At 35.6% G+C, this 17,500-nt stretch overlaps 1 protein-coding gene across 1 annotated transcript; it reads right to left on the bottom strand.

The window, feature by feature from the left end:
• Positions 1-7,177: 7,177 nt before the first annotated feature.
• Positions 7,178-13,492, bottom strand: LOC115219360 (serine/threonine-protein kinase phg2-like). The gene is made up of 2 exons (XM_029789522.1): positions 13,349-13,492; positions 7,178-8,676 (listed from the first exon to the last, which is right to left on the bottom strand). The coding sequence occupies exon 2, from the start codon at positions 8,615-8,617 to the stop codon at positions 7,178-7,180; it is 1,440 nt and encodes a 479-aa protein (XP_029645382.1). The 5' UTR covers positions 8,618-8,676; positions 13,349-13,492.
• Between the last annotated feature and the right edge of the window lie 4,008 nt (positions 13,493-17,500).

The raw sequence follows: 17,500 nt of genomic DNA, 5'->3' as shown, positions 1-17,500 counted from the left end.
GTACTATCATAGACATCAACTTCACTTTAAAATACCTTGATGCTTCATCTTACATTGTACAACCCAACGTTACATACATACATACACTCATAATTGCAATGCTGTTATTTCTCTATTTCCTTCCCTTATAACTTGCCCCACACATACTCTGTGTATGCCATTATATCAACATGTGACCATTGGTTCACTTCTAAGTTTATCTCTAGATTTTCTATAGAATTCAGAACCAACACTGCAAGTTACAACATTTTTTATACAAACACGAGTATTTAAACAATGCGATCAAAGAGAGAAAATTAGGTGATGGGTGTCTATGCATCGTTCAAGAGTTATTAGTTTCATCAGTACCACAGCCAACCCATCAACTATCCACAAACATTGTTTAAATACCCACCAGGTCTAGCAGTGCAACAGTTGGATAGACCAATTTACATATTATACCCATTCCTGGTCACTGGTACATATTGCTGACAAAGCTACAATATTTCATTTTGCAACCATAATATATTACCAAGTATATTACAGGTTTACAAGTCAATGCTGTCTCACCTTGTGTTAACAGAGCAATATTTTCATTTTAAAGTTAATCTCGAAGGATTTTCTATAAAATTCAGAGCCAGTACTGCAAGTTACAACATTTCATAAAAAAAGACATGTACGCAAACAATGCAGTATATATATATATATATATATATATATATATACACACAAGATACAACACAGTAATGACTTGTAATATATTTCGAAGTGTATTAGGGTTGCAAAATGAAATAATGTCTCTTTGCCAGCAATTAAGACTATATATACAGAACACTCCAAAAGTCACACTACTATTTAATACATATGTTCACATATATCAACATCATTGTCATCAGTTTAATATCCATTTCCCAAGCTTACATGGGTCAAATGAAATTTGTTGAGGCAAATTTTAAATGACTGGATACCTTTCCTGTTGCCAACCCTCAAATTTTTTTAAGAATGGTAATATTTTCCCATAACCAGACATGTTCCCACAGATGACTAGAACTATCACATGATATCAATGCAAGGAGTTAGTAACACACACACACACACATACTGATAGAGATGCCACATACATATAGTAAGTAGTATATTGAGGTAATGCACTGTATTGTTGCAATTAGGTTGCAGTGTATCAAACTGTAAGAAAATTGAGTCAATTGTCTACATGAGAGAGACAGACAGAGACTAGGACTTTTTATATGATAACCTACTGAGAGATGCAGATGAAATTTAAGGCTGGTACATGGCTCCAGCTGAAAGTATGGCTATGTGAGGGTGGAATAGTACTGTAGACAGAACCATAAAAGCTAGGAGATAGGTCTTGAAAAACTGGAAGAAAAGGGGCAGTAGAGAGAAATATTAAAGAGCTAGAAGAGAAGCTAAACTTCAGGTACACTTAGCAAGGGAAAATGCAGAAAAGAAAAAGTTTGCATGTTCTGCAATGTGAGCATCAGAAGCATGTACTAGAGAGAACTGAGATGTTGCTAGGGAGAAGAAGATATAAAATGAAAAGAAGACGCTTGTTTTTACTGATACCAAAAAGTGACATGGAAAGTTTGTTGAATGAGGAGAAATAATAGGAAAGAGAGAGAAAGTTCACTCTGAGTAGACCCAAGAAAGGGACCCGATATCCAAGTTGGCAGTAATATGGTAGACAGAGCAATTATGAAGATGGGGAAAGCAGCTGGATTACTGAGGATAGTCACTGAGATGCCTAAAATATCTGTTTACGTAGTGTACTGGTTAGTCACTGCAATGCTCCCTCAGGGAATACTCAGTGACTGGTGTACAGGCGTCATTGCAAACTACTATAAGAGCAGAATGGATGCAGTAGGGAAAGAAACAACAAAGGCACCAAATGGTTGGCCCAAATCATGAAAGTTATGGCAAAATTGATTAGGAACCGGTTTAGCTTGGATAAGATGTAGTGTTGCTTTGTGCCAGTAAGAGGTATCCCTCCTGATGTCATCTTGTCTAGAGAAACAATTACAGAAGTACTTAGCTACAGGCAAGTAACAGATGATACTTAGCATACATCAACCTGGAGAAGGCTTTTGACAGAGCCCTGTGCTCCATGGTTTTGGTGGTTGCTAAAGAATCGAGAAGTAGGTGAATAGTTTGCAAGAGCTGTACAAGCCATGTACAGAGGTGCAGTAAGCAAGATGAAAGTTACAAATGAGTTCAGTAACAAATTTAATATATAGTTTACAAGTCCATCCAGACTCAATTTTCATCTAGCTGCCAGTTTATTAGCATCCTCCAAGCAATAACACAAGAGTTTAAGACCAGTGTCAATGGCAACTCCTCTACGCTGGCGACCAATTTGTAGAATTTATAAGGAATTGGAGAAAAAGCCCGGATATGGAAGCAATAGCTAGAATTGAATGACCTCATCTTAATCAAGACAAAACTATTAGTAAGTAGGGCCTTACTACCATCACAGAAATGGTCTCGCTTGATTTGTGTAAGGAGGGTAGGAAGAAATTCCATTGTGTAAGGTCAATGTGGAAAGTGGATGATGCACAACATATGAGTGGAAGCAGAGCCGAGCTAACAGAGAAAATAGATTTCATATGTGGCAAGTACAAAGGGGCCATAAGCGTTATGAACTAGATTCCCAAAGATGTCTATGTGGTTCACTAGAAACAGTTGATAGTTTGTTAACACTGTGGTCTAATTAGCTGTGGGAATGGGTTTTCAAGAAGTAAGGGTAGATAGGAAGTAGTTCCAAGAGCTATTACCTCTGTTGGCAATGAAGGATTTCTCCCTCAGTGGAAAAGGTAGACTGCACAATACTTATGTACAAAATGTGATGTTGCATGTAGTAAATCATGGGCCTTAAATGAATTGCAAAAATAGAAAAAAATGAAGCAGGCATGAGTAATGTTGAGTATGAATGACAGTTTTAACAAGATGGAGAAAAAAAAGCTGTATATAAGAAGAATGAAATAGAGTGTGCAAAATTGTGATAGTAATGACATGTGATGTGTATGGAGGATTCGAGCTGTATAAAGAAATGTTGTATAATCAATACAAATAAAACCTGGAGGAGAGGGAAGACCAAAGAAAGATTTAGGATAAAGTAGCAAATACTTAATCTGAAGAGACTGCATCTCATGAAGCAGACGATAAAGGAATGGGACATTTGGTAGAACCCAATGCTGGACTATCCGCCCAAGTAAGCAGGGTTAAATATACATTGAAATAAGGCGAGCCCTGGAGCAGGGCTTCGATATTTATAACCCATATCTATACCTGAGTCTTTCACTCAATTTTTTCCTGTTAAGTCTCCATCTGCTATGTCTTTTGCCTGTCCAATAGCCCTCATCTCTTCACCATTCCATGCCTAACAACCCTACAACTAATTATTTCATAGCAAACATGTAGCAATCACATGTGTTTCTCTCCTAAGGGAATACAAAGGATCTATTGATGGATCAGAGGAACATCCTCCTTTACTCCCTCTCTCTCTCATATCACTCCTTTATCAACATTCTTCAGCTTTCCATCACCCATGCTGACCACCACCACCATCCCTTCCACACAGTTAGCCACCTTTCCTTCTCCCTTGGACCCTCTCTTTTATTGACATCCATCCTACTTTCTTACCTTTCTCCCTCTAGCAAATCTCCGTCCCTATACTTTGCTATTATGGTTTCTCTTTCATTACTCCTTCTAGCACTGTCTATCCCATTTCCCCCCTCCTCTCTGACACCATCACCTCAACCACTCAATTTCTCCATTCTTTCTTCCTCTCACCCTAGTTCATCTGCCCCTATTCTGCCCACACTAATGGTCAGCTGCCCCCACTGAGTTACCCTGGAGCAGAGACAATCTTCTGTCCTTCTGGCTAAAAGGGAACCTTATTAGTGTCAGGGTCATGAAAATCCTTGATTTTTTTTATATCAGGGATCTGACAGCCTTTTTAGTGTTGGTTCCATGCTAATATACACCCAATTTACCCAGTAAATAGTTTTTGTTAGAAAGGGCATCTGTGCAAAAATGAAACCTCCATACAAGGCACGGTCAAAGAGCAGACCAAGAAGAGCAGGTTTGATCCATGACAAAATGTCCAACTCATAGAAAGAAGACAAAGCATAACAACAACGATGATGATGATATATGCAAAGATATATATCATCATCATCATCATTTAACATTTGTTTTGTTCCATGCTGGCAGGAAACGGACGGTTGAAGAAGATCCAGCAAGCAGCAGGACTGCATCAAACCCCAGTGTCAGCTTTGGCAGGACTTCTGCAGCTAGACACCCTTCCTAACATCATCCACTTTACAATGTCTATTGGATGCAATTCTTGTGACACTGGCACCAGTAATGTCACTAGTGCCAGTGTCACACGGAAGTTACAAGACAAGAAAAGAAAAGGAAATACCTCACTTGACTAAGTAGGAAGAGTATTTGAGAAGAAGGGAAGGTGTCTTTATGCCAAGTGCTCAGAGGCTAAAGTAGAAGAGAAACAAACACAGTTGTCTACCTTCAGATGCTACGCATGGCAACCCTGCGTAAGTTTGTACTCACACACACACATTGCTATAATATAATGACACAAAGGGCTAACTGAATCAGTTAGTAGACAAATGACAAATATCCAAAGTCAGTCTCAGTTTAAGTCCAAATAGGATCATAATATAACACTACACAAAAAACTGCACATTTGTTTGTATACAAGTACATGTGTGTGTAAGTATTTGCATTTGTGTGTGTGTCCGTCCATACATCATCATCATCATCATCGTTTAACGTCCGTAAAACGATGATGATGATGATGTATGGACGGACATGTACAAAAGCACACACACTTGTACAGGTATATATAGATACAACTGTGAGTTTATACAAATTGATACAATATGAATGTGATGTTGTCTGTTATTTATAAGATTCTTGTTCCATCATTTATTGAGTGTAACCTTTGAAGAAATACAAAAATGTACCAAAATAAGTGCAAGGCATCAGCTGATTAATAAAACAAATATCAACTCTGCAAATGTATTGAATAGTTTTGGGAATTATGATCTACTTGATCAATGACTGAAATATAACACAAACCACATCTTTAGGAAAAGAGAAAACCTGAATGAAATACAATTTGGCTTTGTGCCAAGATGAGATACCACTGATACTATTTTGCTAATGAGGCAACAGCAAAAGAACTTTGCTAGGAGTAAGCCATTCTATTTAGTATTTGATGGCCTGGAGAAAGTGAAGTGTTGGGAAAAGAGAGGTTATTATCTGTGATGACAGCAAGGATTATCCATGAAGGTCAGGCTGTATGATGCTTATGTGCAAATATAAAAAAGTGTGGTATTGCATGGCTAGTGAGATGTGGGTGGTGAATGTGGAAGATACGTTTCTTAAAAGAGGTTCAACAGAACATTAGGCTTTCGGGAGTTCAGTAGGAGTTCATGAGTAAAAATGATAAATAAGAGAATTTTACATAAATTTATGTTTGAGTCATTTTCAATATTTCTAATTTTATTAAATACACACAGATGATTCTTTCAAGTAGGGAAATCCCAACACCTGTACACAGTGAAGAGATTCTACAGACCTCTTGATATGGAATTGGAGGAGAATTTGGTCTAAACCAGGTCTTGATCAAGATAAAAATATTTTAAATGTCCTTGGCCCCAAATTTTTCAAAAACACTTTTAGAATTTGGTTAATTTTTCATGAAATTTAACTTTATAAAAAGATTAATAAAGATTAATAATAATTTTTATGTAGAGATTCCCTGAGACATGGAATAGTATTTCAAGGGTTCTGTAGCAGTGATTCGAAATTGAATCCCTGTATACATAGCCAGACATTTTAAGCAAACCACCATAGCTTCATGTGATTAACTGACCAATCAACATGAAGCAATGACATGGGCAGGTTTTTTCAAACATTCAAGATTTGACTTCTGGTCTCCTATAAAACCGTTTGCCACACATTTTTACTAGTGCGATGACCCAGGAAGGCAGCTAAGACAGATGCTGCAGATAGATGACAGAAACCTCTGTCACCATAAATATAGCACTATTGTTTCCAGTTGGACCAAGTCACATGTTATCGTATCAACAGCTTGCCATAAACTCCAAGCAGTATATCTCTCTCAATATGTAATTATTGCTGTTGCTATCTGTAAAAGGACAATGCAGTTTGTCTTCATGTTCAATAATAAAATCTGCTGTTAAAAGTTTGTGGGTGTTGTTCAATTCCTTCTACATGCAGCCAAAGAAACGCATTTGCAGTCACTAATGCACATCAGACCACAAACACTGGTCATAAGAGTTCTCTAAAAGGAAAAAGGTTGGGAAACATTGACTTAATCCACCCCTATATGCAGAAAATGTATTATCTTTACATTTTGAAATCTATGTTTTGTAGTTTACTAACCATTTCAAACTATCATCTTGTCTTAAATATAAAATGGATGTGTGGTTTAGAAGTTTGCTTCACTACCATGTGGGTCTGGGTTCAAATACAGCATTTTTAGAAGTGCCTTCTTCCTTAGCCCTCAGATTGGCCAATAACCCTGAGAGTAAAATTTGTTAGATAGAAACTATGCAGAACTCTGTCGTGTGTGTGTGGGGGGGGGAGAGGGTGTGTGTGTATGTATCAATGTTTGGATGAGGATAGTAGATTTAAACAGAAATACCTTGTGGTAGTAAAATCACCGAGTTACCTCCCCTTGTGGCTAGACTTAGTATTTCACATGATGAACAAGTACCAAAATAGTGGAGTTGGTAGGACTGACCAAAACTGCTGAAGGTATTAACTTCACAGGGTTACCATTCTTATTAATAGGGAAATTATTATTATTATTATTATTATTATTATTATTATTATGCTTGTGTCCAGTATTAAACATGCTAAACCTTACTAAGTATGTCATCTTTGACTCAAGATTATCTCATGGTTATCAATAATACATGTTCAACAAAAAACATGAAATCTACCAAAAACAGAACCATTAGAATGAAAATAATTTTGAAAATATATCTATTGATACTTTTCTCAAATTTAGCACACACACACACACACACCACACACACACACACACACACACACACACAGGTGAGATGGTGATCAACATATATTGTTTTAAAGTGATTAAAAAGACAGATGTAAAAGAAACATAAACCTACCCTGTTGTTTTAGGCTTGATAACATTAAAAAGCATCAATGGTTCAGTGCTTGGCACTGTTGTATTCCCTGTCAAAATAGATATAACATGATGACTACCATCTTCTTCCTGCCTACTCTCCTCACGTTTCACAAGCATTTCGCTCATATCAGTTCGTGAACCACCACTCTCTCCAGAATTTGTAGATATTACATAAGCTTCTCTCTCCAGCTTAACTTTCTTTTGTTGCTGTGGGAGGTGTCGTGCTGGTGAAGGGAGAGATTGCGGTGGAGCTGGAGGTTTCTGTTGTTGTGGTTGTGTTTGCAGTTGTGTTGCTTGTTGTGATTGTTGTTGTTGTTGTTGTTGTTGTTCACAATGTCTGAGGTAGTTTTCTGAAGCGGAGGATAAATGTTCAAAATTGGAATCAATACGAGAAGATGATTTAGAAATAAAATGTTTAAGTGGATCAACAATTGCACCATTAAATTGGGTGTCCTTACATTTTAGAGTGAGGTCAAATGGTTGTTCCTGCAAGAAGCTGGCAGCCAGGTGGCGCTGTACAGTCTGGCTACCAGCTGAGGGCTCTTCGGTCAAGCGAGATAGCTTTGGTGTCTGATTGATATATGATGAAAGATAACTCTTACGAGTCGCTTGTAAAATCCCTGCACTATTCTTATTAGAAATATTTGAGTCTCTTTTAGTTGAGACACTGTCTGTAGAAGTCAAAGTTTTTGAAGAGTTACCTCCCTTGCTCACTGCCACTTCAGTGACATCTACAGACGTTGTTGATGTCGCTGCTTGTTCAGAAGGTTCATCTTTATAGCTTGTGATAGTGGTATTGCTACCGGATGGTGGAAGGTGATCAACAGCTGATGGCTCTGAGGTAGATTTTGGTGATTTTGCATGGGCAAAAAGACGTCGTAATATCTGGTAGTTGGAAACTGATGACTCGTGGATAGAATATTCTGGATGTGTTACTGTTGCTGATTGAGTCTGTTGAGTGAGGACAGCTTCAGATTTCACCTGCTGATGTTCATTATTTGTTGGACTGTTACTGGGAACAACAGCTGATGAGCTACAACTACTACTACTATTACTACTATTATTGCCATTGCTCCCAGTTAAGTCATTCCGACCACAAGGATCAATATCTGGTGCCAAGACATTTGACACTGAACTGTATTCACTTGTATCAGAAGAGCTACCAGTTAACTGTTGTTGCACTAAGCCATCATCACAGACTCTTTTACTACTACGACTGGCTAAATGATCAAGCTCGCTACTGCTGTCAGCACTGAATGGTTCACACGGCTCATCACTACTAACAGTTTCTGGTTTTCCTGAGGTAATTTTCTGTTGTATATTAGAGGATTCAGCTTGAAAGCATTTCAGCTCCTCTTTAGTGAGGAACTGCTCAGCTGTAGTTGGACCAGTTTTGGGTTTCTTTGGAGGTGGCATGATGAGCCATGTATGCTGCAATCCAAGTCAGCTGTATTCCACATGAGGTTTCATAATATCTGTAAAAAACAAAAGAAAAAAAAAGAATTTAAATAAGGCTGCTAGACACATGTAAAACACAAGAAAGCTAATAAAACCCTGACATCTACAATAAAATAAAGGAACAAATGTGTAGGGGAGGGGGGAGGCAGGGAATATAGTCAACTGAAGCAATAAAGACACAGTATGATTTGAACTCAGAATGGAGAAGATGAAATTGAATATTACAAGGCTGTATTGCTCTAATGGTTCTACCATTTGTACATTACACATTACGATATATAAAAATCAAACTGATTGAGGAATATATTTATGCAATTAAGAACTTAATTAGCCACACAATGTCAATCATCTCATCTTTTAGTGTGCTTCCTTCTGAGCCTATCAACCAGTATAAATTTAACACACTGTGATTACTTGACAGTGAGCGTTAGAATGTGGTAGGGATAGTATTGACAGACAATATAGGAGTTGGCCAATATATGAGATGGCCAAGAGCAGTTGACAACACAGAGGCAATGAACAGAGGACAAACAACATTAGAAATCAGTTGCTGGTAAGCAAACATTTTATCTGCTGCTACAACAACACCAAGAACAAAAACTCTCTTCACATTTTGTTATTCATAGTAATGACACCATTCATTTTTTTGAGTATCAAAAACTCCAGTGTTCTTTTTCATACAAGTGATTTAGATACTGAATAGACTTATATATGTGACACAGAGAGTAACTTCCTGGCTAAATCTAAGGCTTAACTCCTTAACAAGACAAAACGGCAGCAGGTGGCAGTATTGTTAGCACAGCAGACAAAATGCTTGGCAGCATCTCTTCCATTTCATTGCAGTCTGAGCTCAAATGCCGCCAAGGTTAACTTTGCCTTTCATCCTTTGGGGTTGTAAAAATAAGAATCAGTTGAGTGCTGGCATCAATATAATCAATACTTCCTTCCCCTAAAATTTCAGGCCTTGTGCCTCTATTTGAAAAAGAAAAAAAGAAAACTCTGCCACCTATTTAGAAGTAAGTTGCAAGGTATAATGGTATAATACACCACTTTAACAACAGTTGTAAAGAGCAACCTTGGTGTGTGGTAAGAGTCACAGTGTAACATACTACTATTACAACAGTCACAGTGTGACATACTACAGTAACAATCACATATTGTAACATACTGTAGTTAAAGCAATAACCTAGCATGAAATGGTGATGTAACGAGTTTTTACATGTAATACGCAACTGCAACAACAACTGTGTAATATAACATTAGTGTGACACGGCATGATATACTAATGTATCAAATCACAGAGTAACACGCTACTGTAACAACTTCTAACATACCCTGTCACTTTGCCACTCAAAAAACTGACACAAAATTTCACATGTTTTACTAATTAGAGGAAGAAGGTCAGTTCCCATTATCAAACCATTCCTGAGGTCATGAGATTATTTCATGTTTAAATCAAATATCTATACACAATGACTGCAGGGGAAAAATAAGGAAGGAATTTCAGATTGTGACAATTCTAGAGATTATGAATGGGCAATGTGTTTTAGAAGAGAGTCTGGAGTTTGGGGCACTGCCGAGATGCCAAGGTGAAGATCATCAGAAGCATTAGGTGGAGTTTGACTAAGGTTATACACACTTTGTTAATTCAGAAGAATATCAACCAAATTCTTCTTCATCATCATCGTCATTTAATGTTCATGCTCCATGCTGGCATGGGTTGGGTCTGATCAGTTCAAAGACTGCATCATGCTCCAGTGTCTGCTTTAGCATGGATTCTATGAATGGATTCCCTTCCTAATGCCAACCACTTCACAGTATGAACTGGATGCTTTTTTACATGCCATCAGCAATACTGAGATCACCAGGCAGTTTGCAAGACTATGAACAGAGAGGGGAGGTGCTTTATGCTAGGGAATGAGGGGTTAAAGTATGATGAAGTGATGGTAGGAGGTCCTTCCGTTTATAAGGATAATAGATTTGTTCACTAATTCTAACAGGTTTGAGAAAACCCCTCACAGTGAAAATAATATTAAGTGGGTCATTAACAATGTTTGTAGAGTGTAAAACTACAGTAAATATAACTGAACTAAGGTGGAGAGAGAGAGAGAGAGAGAGAGAGAGTGGGTGTGTGTGTGTGTCCAATGAACATATTGCAGGGGTGCAATCTAACAGGGAATTTCTGTTCCAAGATGTGAAAGACAGATAAAAACCATAAGGCAAGTTAGACTTGGTAAAATGTTTTGTGGATGTGAAATGACCCCACCTCCCTTCCACACACACACACTCCAAATGTTTCCAAGATTAGGCGGTAAGTGGTGGCCACACATATACAGTAACACAGTGAGAGAGGTCCGGCAATACACACAGAAATAGAACAGTCTAACAGGATATTTTTAATTCAAAATATGCAATAGAAAGAGTCCTTGACAGGTTCTATCCCAGATGTAACTTTAAAAATTTGCTGTGATCAATGGAAACAATATTGTACTTAATCAGTGTCTAATGGAAAAGAGCAGTTGCAATTCTGGTGCTGCAGAAGAGGCAGGCTCAGAGAAAGAATGGATGTAATTGTGTGGAAAAAGGATTAGGTAATGCATTTAACATTACATCTGAGAATTGTAATAAATAGAGGTAAGGTGTTTAATTGAACTAACATAAGGGTATAATAGTCAGAGATGTAGAGGGTGTGGTAGAAATATGAAATAGGCAGGAAAACACTAACTGGTAGAATGTTAATGGCAGGAAACAGCTATCAAATGTAGACTTTTAACAGCTAAAAGAGAGATAGAAAAGGAGAGATGTACAAGATGAATGAGCTGTATTCTAGAGTAGAATACATTTAGACTTTGTAAAGGTTTTTCAGCAATTCAGAGTTGAAATTTTTCACTTAAAAGAATATATAAACTATTCTTTCCATTTTTTTAATGGCTTAGTGAAAGGAAGGACATTCCCACCTCTATCACAAACTTTTACAACGACCCCCAACACTGGTAGGAGAAAGGAAAAAGTTATTTTCAAACCAGGGACTTGACTTGAATACTTGGACTCCACTAAATATACCAAAGTGGAGTTAAACTGAGTGACAGATAGACTTATAGCATGAAGGGTTAATTGGTGATGATCACAGCTAAATATAATTAAACTTTTGCAGAATTGTTGTGGTGTTGCATAGATCATCTCTCACCAGAAGGGCCACTATAGTGCTATAGCTTTGAAGCCTTCAGCTGTGTTATATGAAAGTTTCAGAACATTCCTCTTGTTTACAAACAATGTGATGGTACCACAGAGACTATGGCTGTATTGATCATATGTGTGAATTAATTGAAACAAGCATTCAAAATAATTTATTGATTATAGAAAACTGCTGATGTGATTGGCAGAAGAGACAGTTTCATTTCACAAATTTTAAGTTATGTTATTTCTTTCTCCTTCACTCTTTCTTCCATCCCTCCCTTTAATTCAATGCTCTCTCTCTCTCTCTCTCTCTCTCTTTATATATATATATATATTATATATATATATATATATACACATATATATATATATATATACACATATATATATATATATATATATATATATATATATATATATATATACATATATATCCATATTCCTAGACTTTAAAAGAAAGTGTTTGAAACAAACAGAAAAAAATGATGTGACTTGCCCACTTATATATAGACATATTGCTTTTCTCTCTCTCTCTCTCTCTTTTCTTTTTCTTCATCTTCTTCAGAACAACAAATAAATAAATAAATAAATATATATATATATATATATATATATATATATATATATATATATAATTTGTCTGAGCAAGTTGTGAAGTCAAAGATGAAGTAGTCTGACAAATAACGGTCCATAAAATAACAAAATAAAACTGAAGTAAAATAGCAAATCAATGAGGCATAGAAATCCACCATACATCAACAGAAACATGGTTCATGTTCAATTTGAATTTAGAAAGACAGATGAGATATCATCATCATCATCATCATAAATATTTAATGTCCATTTTCCATACTGGCATGGGTTATAGGATTTTACTGGAGTTGGTCAGCTGGAGAGCTGCACCGGGCTTCAGTCTGTTTTGGCTTGCTTTTTATGGCTTGATGCCCCTCCTAATGCCAACCACTCTACAGACAGTACTGGGTACAGTATACGTGTCACCAGCATGGGTGCCTTTTATGTGTCACCTCTACTGACCATGACCACAATTTCATTTAGCTTGACATGTCTTCTCAAGCACAGCAAATCACCAGAAGTCTTGGTCACTTGTGATCACCTCCATGGGACTCTTCTACATCTTCCTGGGTCTACATCTTCTGCAGGTCCCCTCCAATGCCTCTTATACCCAATTTTTCTCTTAAAACACTTACACTCTGTCATATGTGCACACTGACATTGCACATGTTAGCTTCATTTCATTCAAGCCTCCACATGTCCTCTGCAGTCACAGCACATGTTTCCCTGCCATGTAGCATGGCTATGTAAAGGAAATTAAAGTTTTAATCCAAATAATATTCAAAGCAAACAAAAACAAAAAAAACTATTTCAAACTGAACATCATTGAGAAAGAGTGAAAGTAACTGGGAATGTTTTCCACAAGTTCATACAGGAACAATAATAAAAACTAGAATATGAAGATGAACAGAGAATAATAGAAAATAGAATTTCTCTCACATGTCCAATTGTGTTCAATGCACATTAAATTAAAGTATCAGGGTTTCTATGGACCCTCTATGGCTTCATCTTGGATATCAACAGGAAAAATACTGGATAAAAACTTTGTAAAATTTCTGACAAGCACATAGCCATGGTGGAAAGAATTCACTGAAAGTAAAATAGAGACAAACATCATTTCTACAATCACAGGCAGAATCGAATTAAAGTATTGTCATAGTAAACATCCAGTGTTGCAAGTTTTAAATTATATCTTACAATTAACTACAGCATGTTACACACCATTCCCATGTGTGTTACACATCATCTACCAGTGTTACACATCATTCTTGAGTGTGTCACCATTGTCTACTGTCTTATATAGCATCAACTACAGAGTATTACACATCATCCACAAGTGTTACTTACACACCATCTTTGAATGTCTTGCATACCATTTTCCATCCTACACATCAGCCTCCACTGCCTTACACACCATCATTTACTCTACTCAGTATTTTCTCCAGTTAGTTTTATGAAACAGTTCTCACTCAACTGCCAAGATATTAATATATTTATTAATATGAACTACAACTTTAAGGGGCAGCGTAATGGTTTTAAAATGACTGAATATAACTGTCATAATTACTGAAAAATATATGTATAGTGAACACTGTTTTGTGAAGAAATATTTTAGGGTACCAAGTGAAATTATCTTCCAATAAGCAATAAAATTGTATATTATGAATAACAATCATTTGCTATCAGATAAACTAATTAATATCCAATTTTTCCTGATTGCATGCGTCAGAAGGAATTTACTGAAACATTTTCTATTGCCAGATGCCCTCACCTGTTTTCAAGCAAGGTAATATTTCCTAAAAGCCAGATGTGTTTTGCATGGAAGGGTGGAAGAAACAAACAGCATCACTTGTATGACACTGATGCAGGATTACAACCATCACATGATATCAAGACAAAGGTGTGTGTGTGTGTGTGTGTATACACACACACACACACTGCAGGCTTTTTCAGTCTCCATCTACCAAGTCCACTTACATGGTTTTGATGGGCCCAAAGTTATAGTAGAAGACACTTGCCCAAAGTGCCATGTAGTGGGACTGAACCTGAGACTATATGGTCAGGAAACAAGCTTCTTAACCACACAGCCACATCTGCACCCATAAGACATGGATATTAAAATTTTAAAACATGATTCAAGACAGATAAATCACTATGGGACTTTATAATTCAGAAATACAGGTTATTACATATGTGCACCTGAGCTACATAATCATGTATTTCAATATAATTCCAGTAAGTTTTGCAGATTTAGAAACTTTTGGAGTTTATGAATTTAATGATATAATATTATTAGTGTCTCGTGAAATACTTTTATTGGCTAAGTTTCACTAACTGTAAGTATTCTCCTCTATTTATCTTCCAGACCTGTTTCATTACAATCTCTCAAACTTATTTGAAGTCAAGAAAATAAAAACATAGCTAACGCCCATTTGTACATGTTCTAACGTTCATGCTCATTCATGAATATATGTCCAACCACACTAATTAAGAGAATCTATGAGAGACTAATAGTCACAAATCATTATTTAATCCTGAAAGAATATTTGCAACTTATTAATAGTAAAGTTTTCCTCCATTCAGTTGGACTGAACAAGTTTTAATGTTTGGATTGCCTCAGGTTATAAAATCAGAAAGTCTATTCATAAATGCATTCATTCATACAATAATCTTCAACTGATTTCAGGAAAGAAAAGAAAAACTGCACCACACCATTAGAATGAACTATCAGACTACTAACAGCATCAACTATCCAGTTGTATGCTGCACTAAATGGTGAATAAAGTCAACCGTAGAAGTTGCACACAACCTGCACGTGTCCATTCAGATTACCTCCCTTAATCCAGCCCAGTTTATTTATCAGACATAAGGAACGTGTCATAACTTCTTGATTGACATAGCTTGTATAAGATAATATGAAAAACTGTTAAAAGTCATTGTTTATTTCATAGCTGTATAAAGGGAAAAGTCTTAGCTTCACAATCACTCTTACAATATTATCTATTTCAAATATAGCAAATATACCAAGAGGCAGGTACAGAATTTTTTTTAAAAATTGGTCACACAGATTTTATTTTTTGCCCTCCTCTTCTGAAAGCTGCAAACAACTGTACTTGTGCAGCCGCATGCGCAGGTGCACATAGCAAAACTCCAAGTGTAAGTATAGATGCACAAGATGGTAGTTAGAAGTGATCAGACATTAATGAAAACGAAGGAAGTAATATGCCAATGTCTGGTATTTTTATTCCAAGGAACAGGTCTAGAAATATCAACATAAGAAAATAAGTTATTCAACATTTATTTCTACTTTTTCCAACAGATAACAGTGACAACATTAATCTTGATTGGTTAAACAACTTTTTATTTTTTGTTCATGTTTCTAGTTTTGTTTTGGTTGTTTTCTGTTTTTTTCACCAGATAAATTCAATTAACATAGACGCAGACCAACCAGTTGAAAAGTGGGTTGTGGGAAAGTTCATGAATATAAAGAAATTGCAAAGCCAATATATATATATATATATATATATATGTATATATATAAACATACACACACACTTGATATATAATATATATTTACACATATATGTTGTAAGTCCTCTTGCACTTTTTTCACGTTAAATGTTTCCAATTTATCATTAATTAGATCAAGATAATTTTATGAACAAAATTATCAACAGATAATCAAGTTATTCTTTAAAAGACTTGGAGTTTCATATTAATATTTACTGAAGCTATAAACATTATTTTATAAAACCACAGTTATAGTGTTGTGCGTGCACATGTGTGTGTAACAATTTTAATTGAAGGAAAAGTCAACTTAGCAGATTCCTTTATTTGATTAAAATAGAAAACTTTTTAGAAATCTCGGAATATATTTTAATTAAAGCATCAGCTACTACACCGTTTCTTTGTTCAGTACCATACTAATAATTATATTTCACAGAACCCATATCAATTACTATAGATGAAATAGAGATGGCATCAACACAATGATCAGTAAGTGATGTGGACTGACATAAACAACGGAAACTAAAAATGCAGCAAAGAACAAACTTAGATCAGGAATTGGTCAAATAAGATATTTTGCTTTGTTCAAAGGAAGAAATCTTATTGAAAGACTGAAAAGTGGAATAGCAGACTCTCTCCACTATAAGTAGGCTCTACTTTCAGCCCATCTCCTTTGCTAGCCATAAATTATTATTTATCCAAAATCTAAAATATTATTATTAAGTAAATTTTAATAGGCTGTATATGTACATGCTGTATATGTATGTGTGTATGAGAAGTGGGGTGAGATAATGTTTTTTTTAACTAAATCCATATTCAAAATATAAGTTATAAAAACTTAAACTGGATTAAAATTTCCCTCAGCTTGTATTTAAAAATTGTGTCCAACATGAAATTGAAGTTAAAAAAAATAATCGGAACATTATGTTTTGTGATCCCAGAGTTCTACTGAACATGACAATATGGAGGAGATACTCGTAACATACCAACTAAATATTTACTACTAGGTTCATACTTTGTATTTATATAGTAGAAAATATCCCAAACTGAAATGTTATTCCAAATCAAACAACTCAAAATAATGAATGGCACTAATTAAATTATTTTCAAATACATCAATACACTCGTTAACTCCTGATGGCATAAAGAATTTAAGAACAGTTTCGCAAGAAGACAGCTTATTTTATTTTAAGGTAAATATGATATTTTTATGATGCAATAGTAATTACAAACGGTTCATTAATGATATAAGCTCTTATAAATTCTTAATAATAAACACTTTAGATCAGTAGCTATGTTGAATTTCAAAAAGACCGTTTAGTTATCATACTAAATGTTTAACGTACACTTTTCAAATCTACTATTTTAATGCAGTGTAGAGAAAATTAAAAGATTTGATTACATTAGAATCATAAAATACAGATTACATATATTAAGTGGGATGTAACTTCTCTAAAATCTCTACATTTTTTTTTTGTTCTTTCAAAATCTTTCAGACTTGGTAGATGAAGTGATCACTTACTTTCTCAACAAGGTTAACAAATAAATTCCTTAGAAAAAGTAAGTAAGCTTAACCTTTGAAAT

Source organism: Octopus sinensis, linkage group LG14 (genome assembly GCF_006345805.1).
Source record: "Octopus sinensis linkage group LG14, ASM634580v1, whole genome shotgun sequence".
Lineage (NCBI taxonomy): Eukaryota > Metazoa > Mollusca > Cephalopoda > Octopoda > Octopodidae > Octopus > Octopus sinensis.
This window is presented reverse-complemented; position numbering and strand designations above follow the sequence as displayed.

Coding starts and splice junctions, on each gene's coding strand:
- LOC115219360 (XM_029789522.1), bottom strand. CDS start 8,617: ATGCCACCTCCAAAGAAACCCAAAACTGGTCCAACTACAGCTGAGCAG.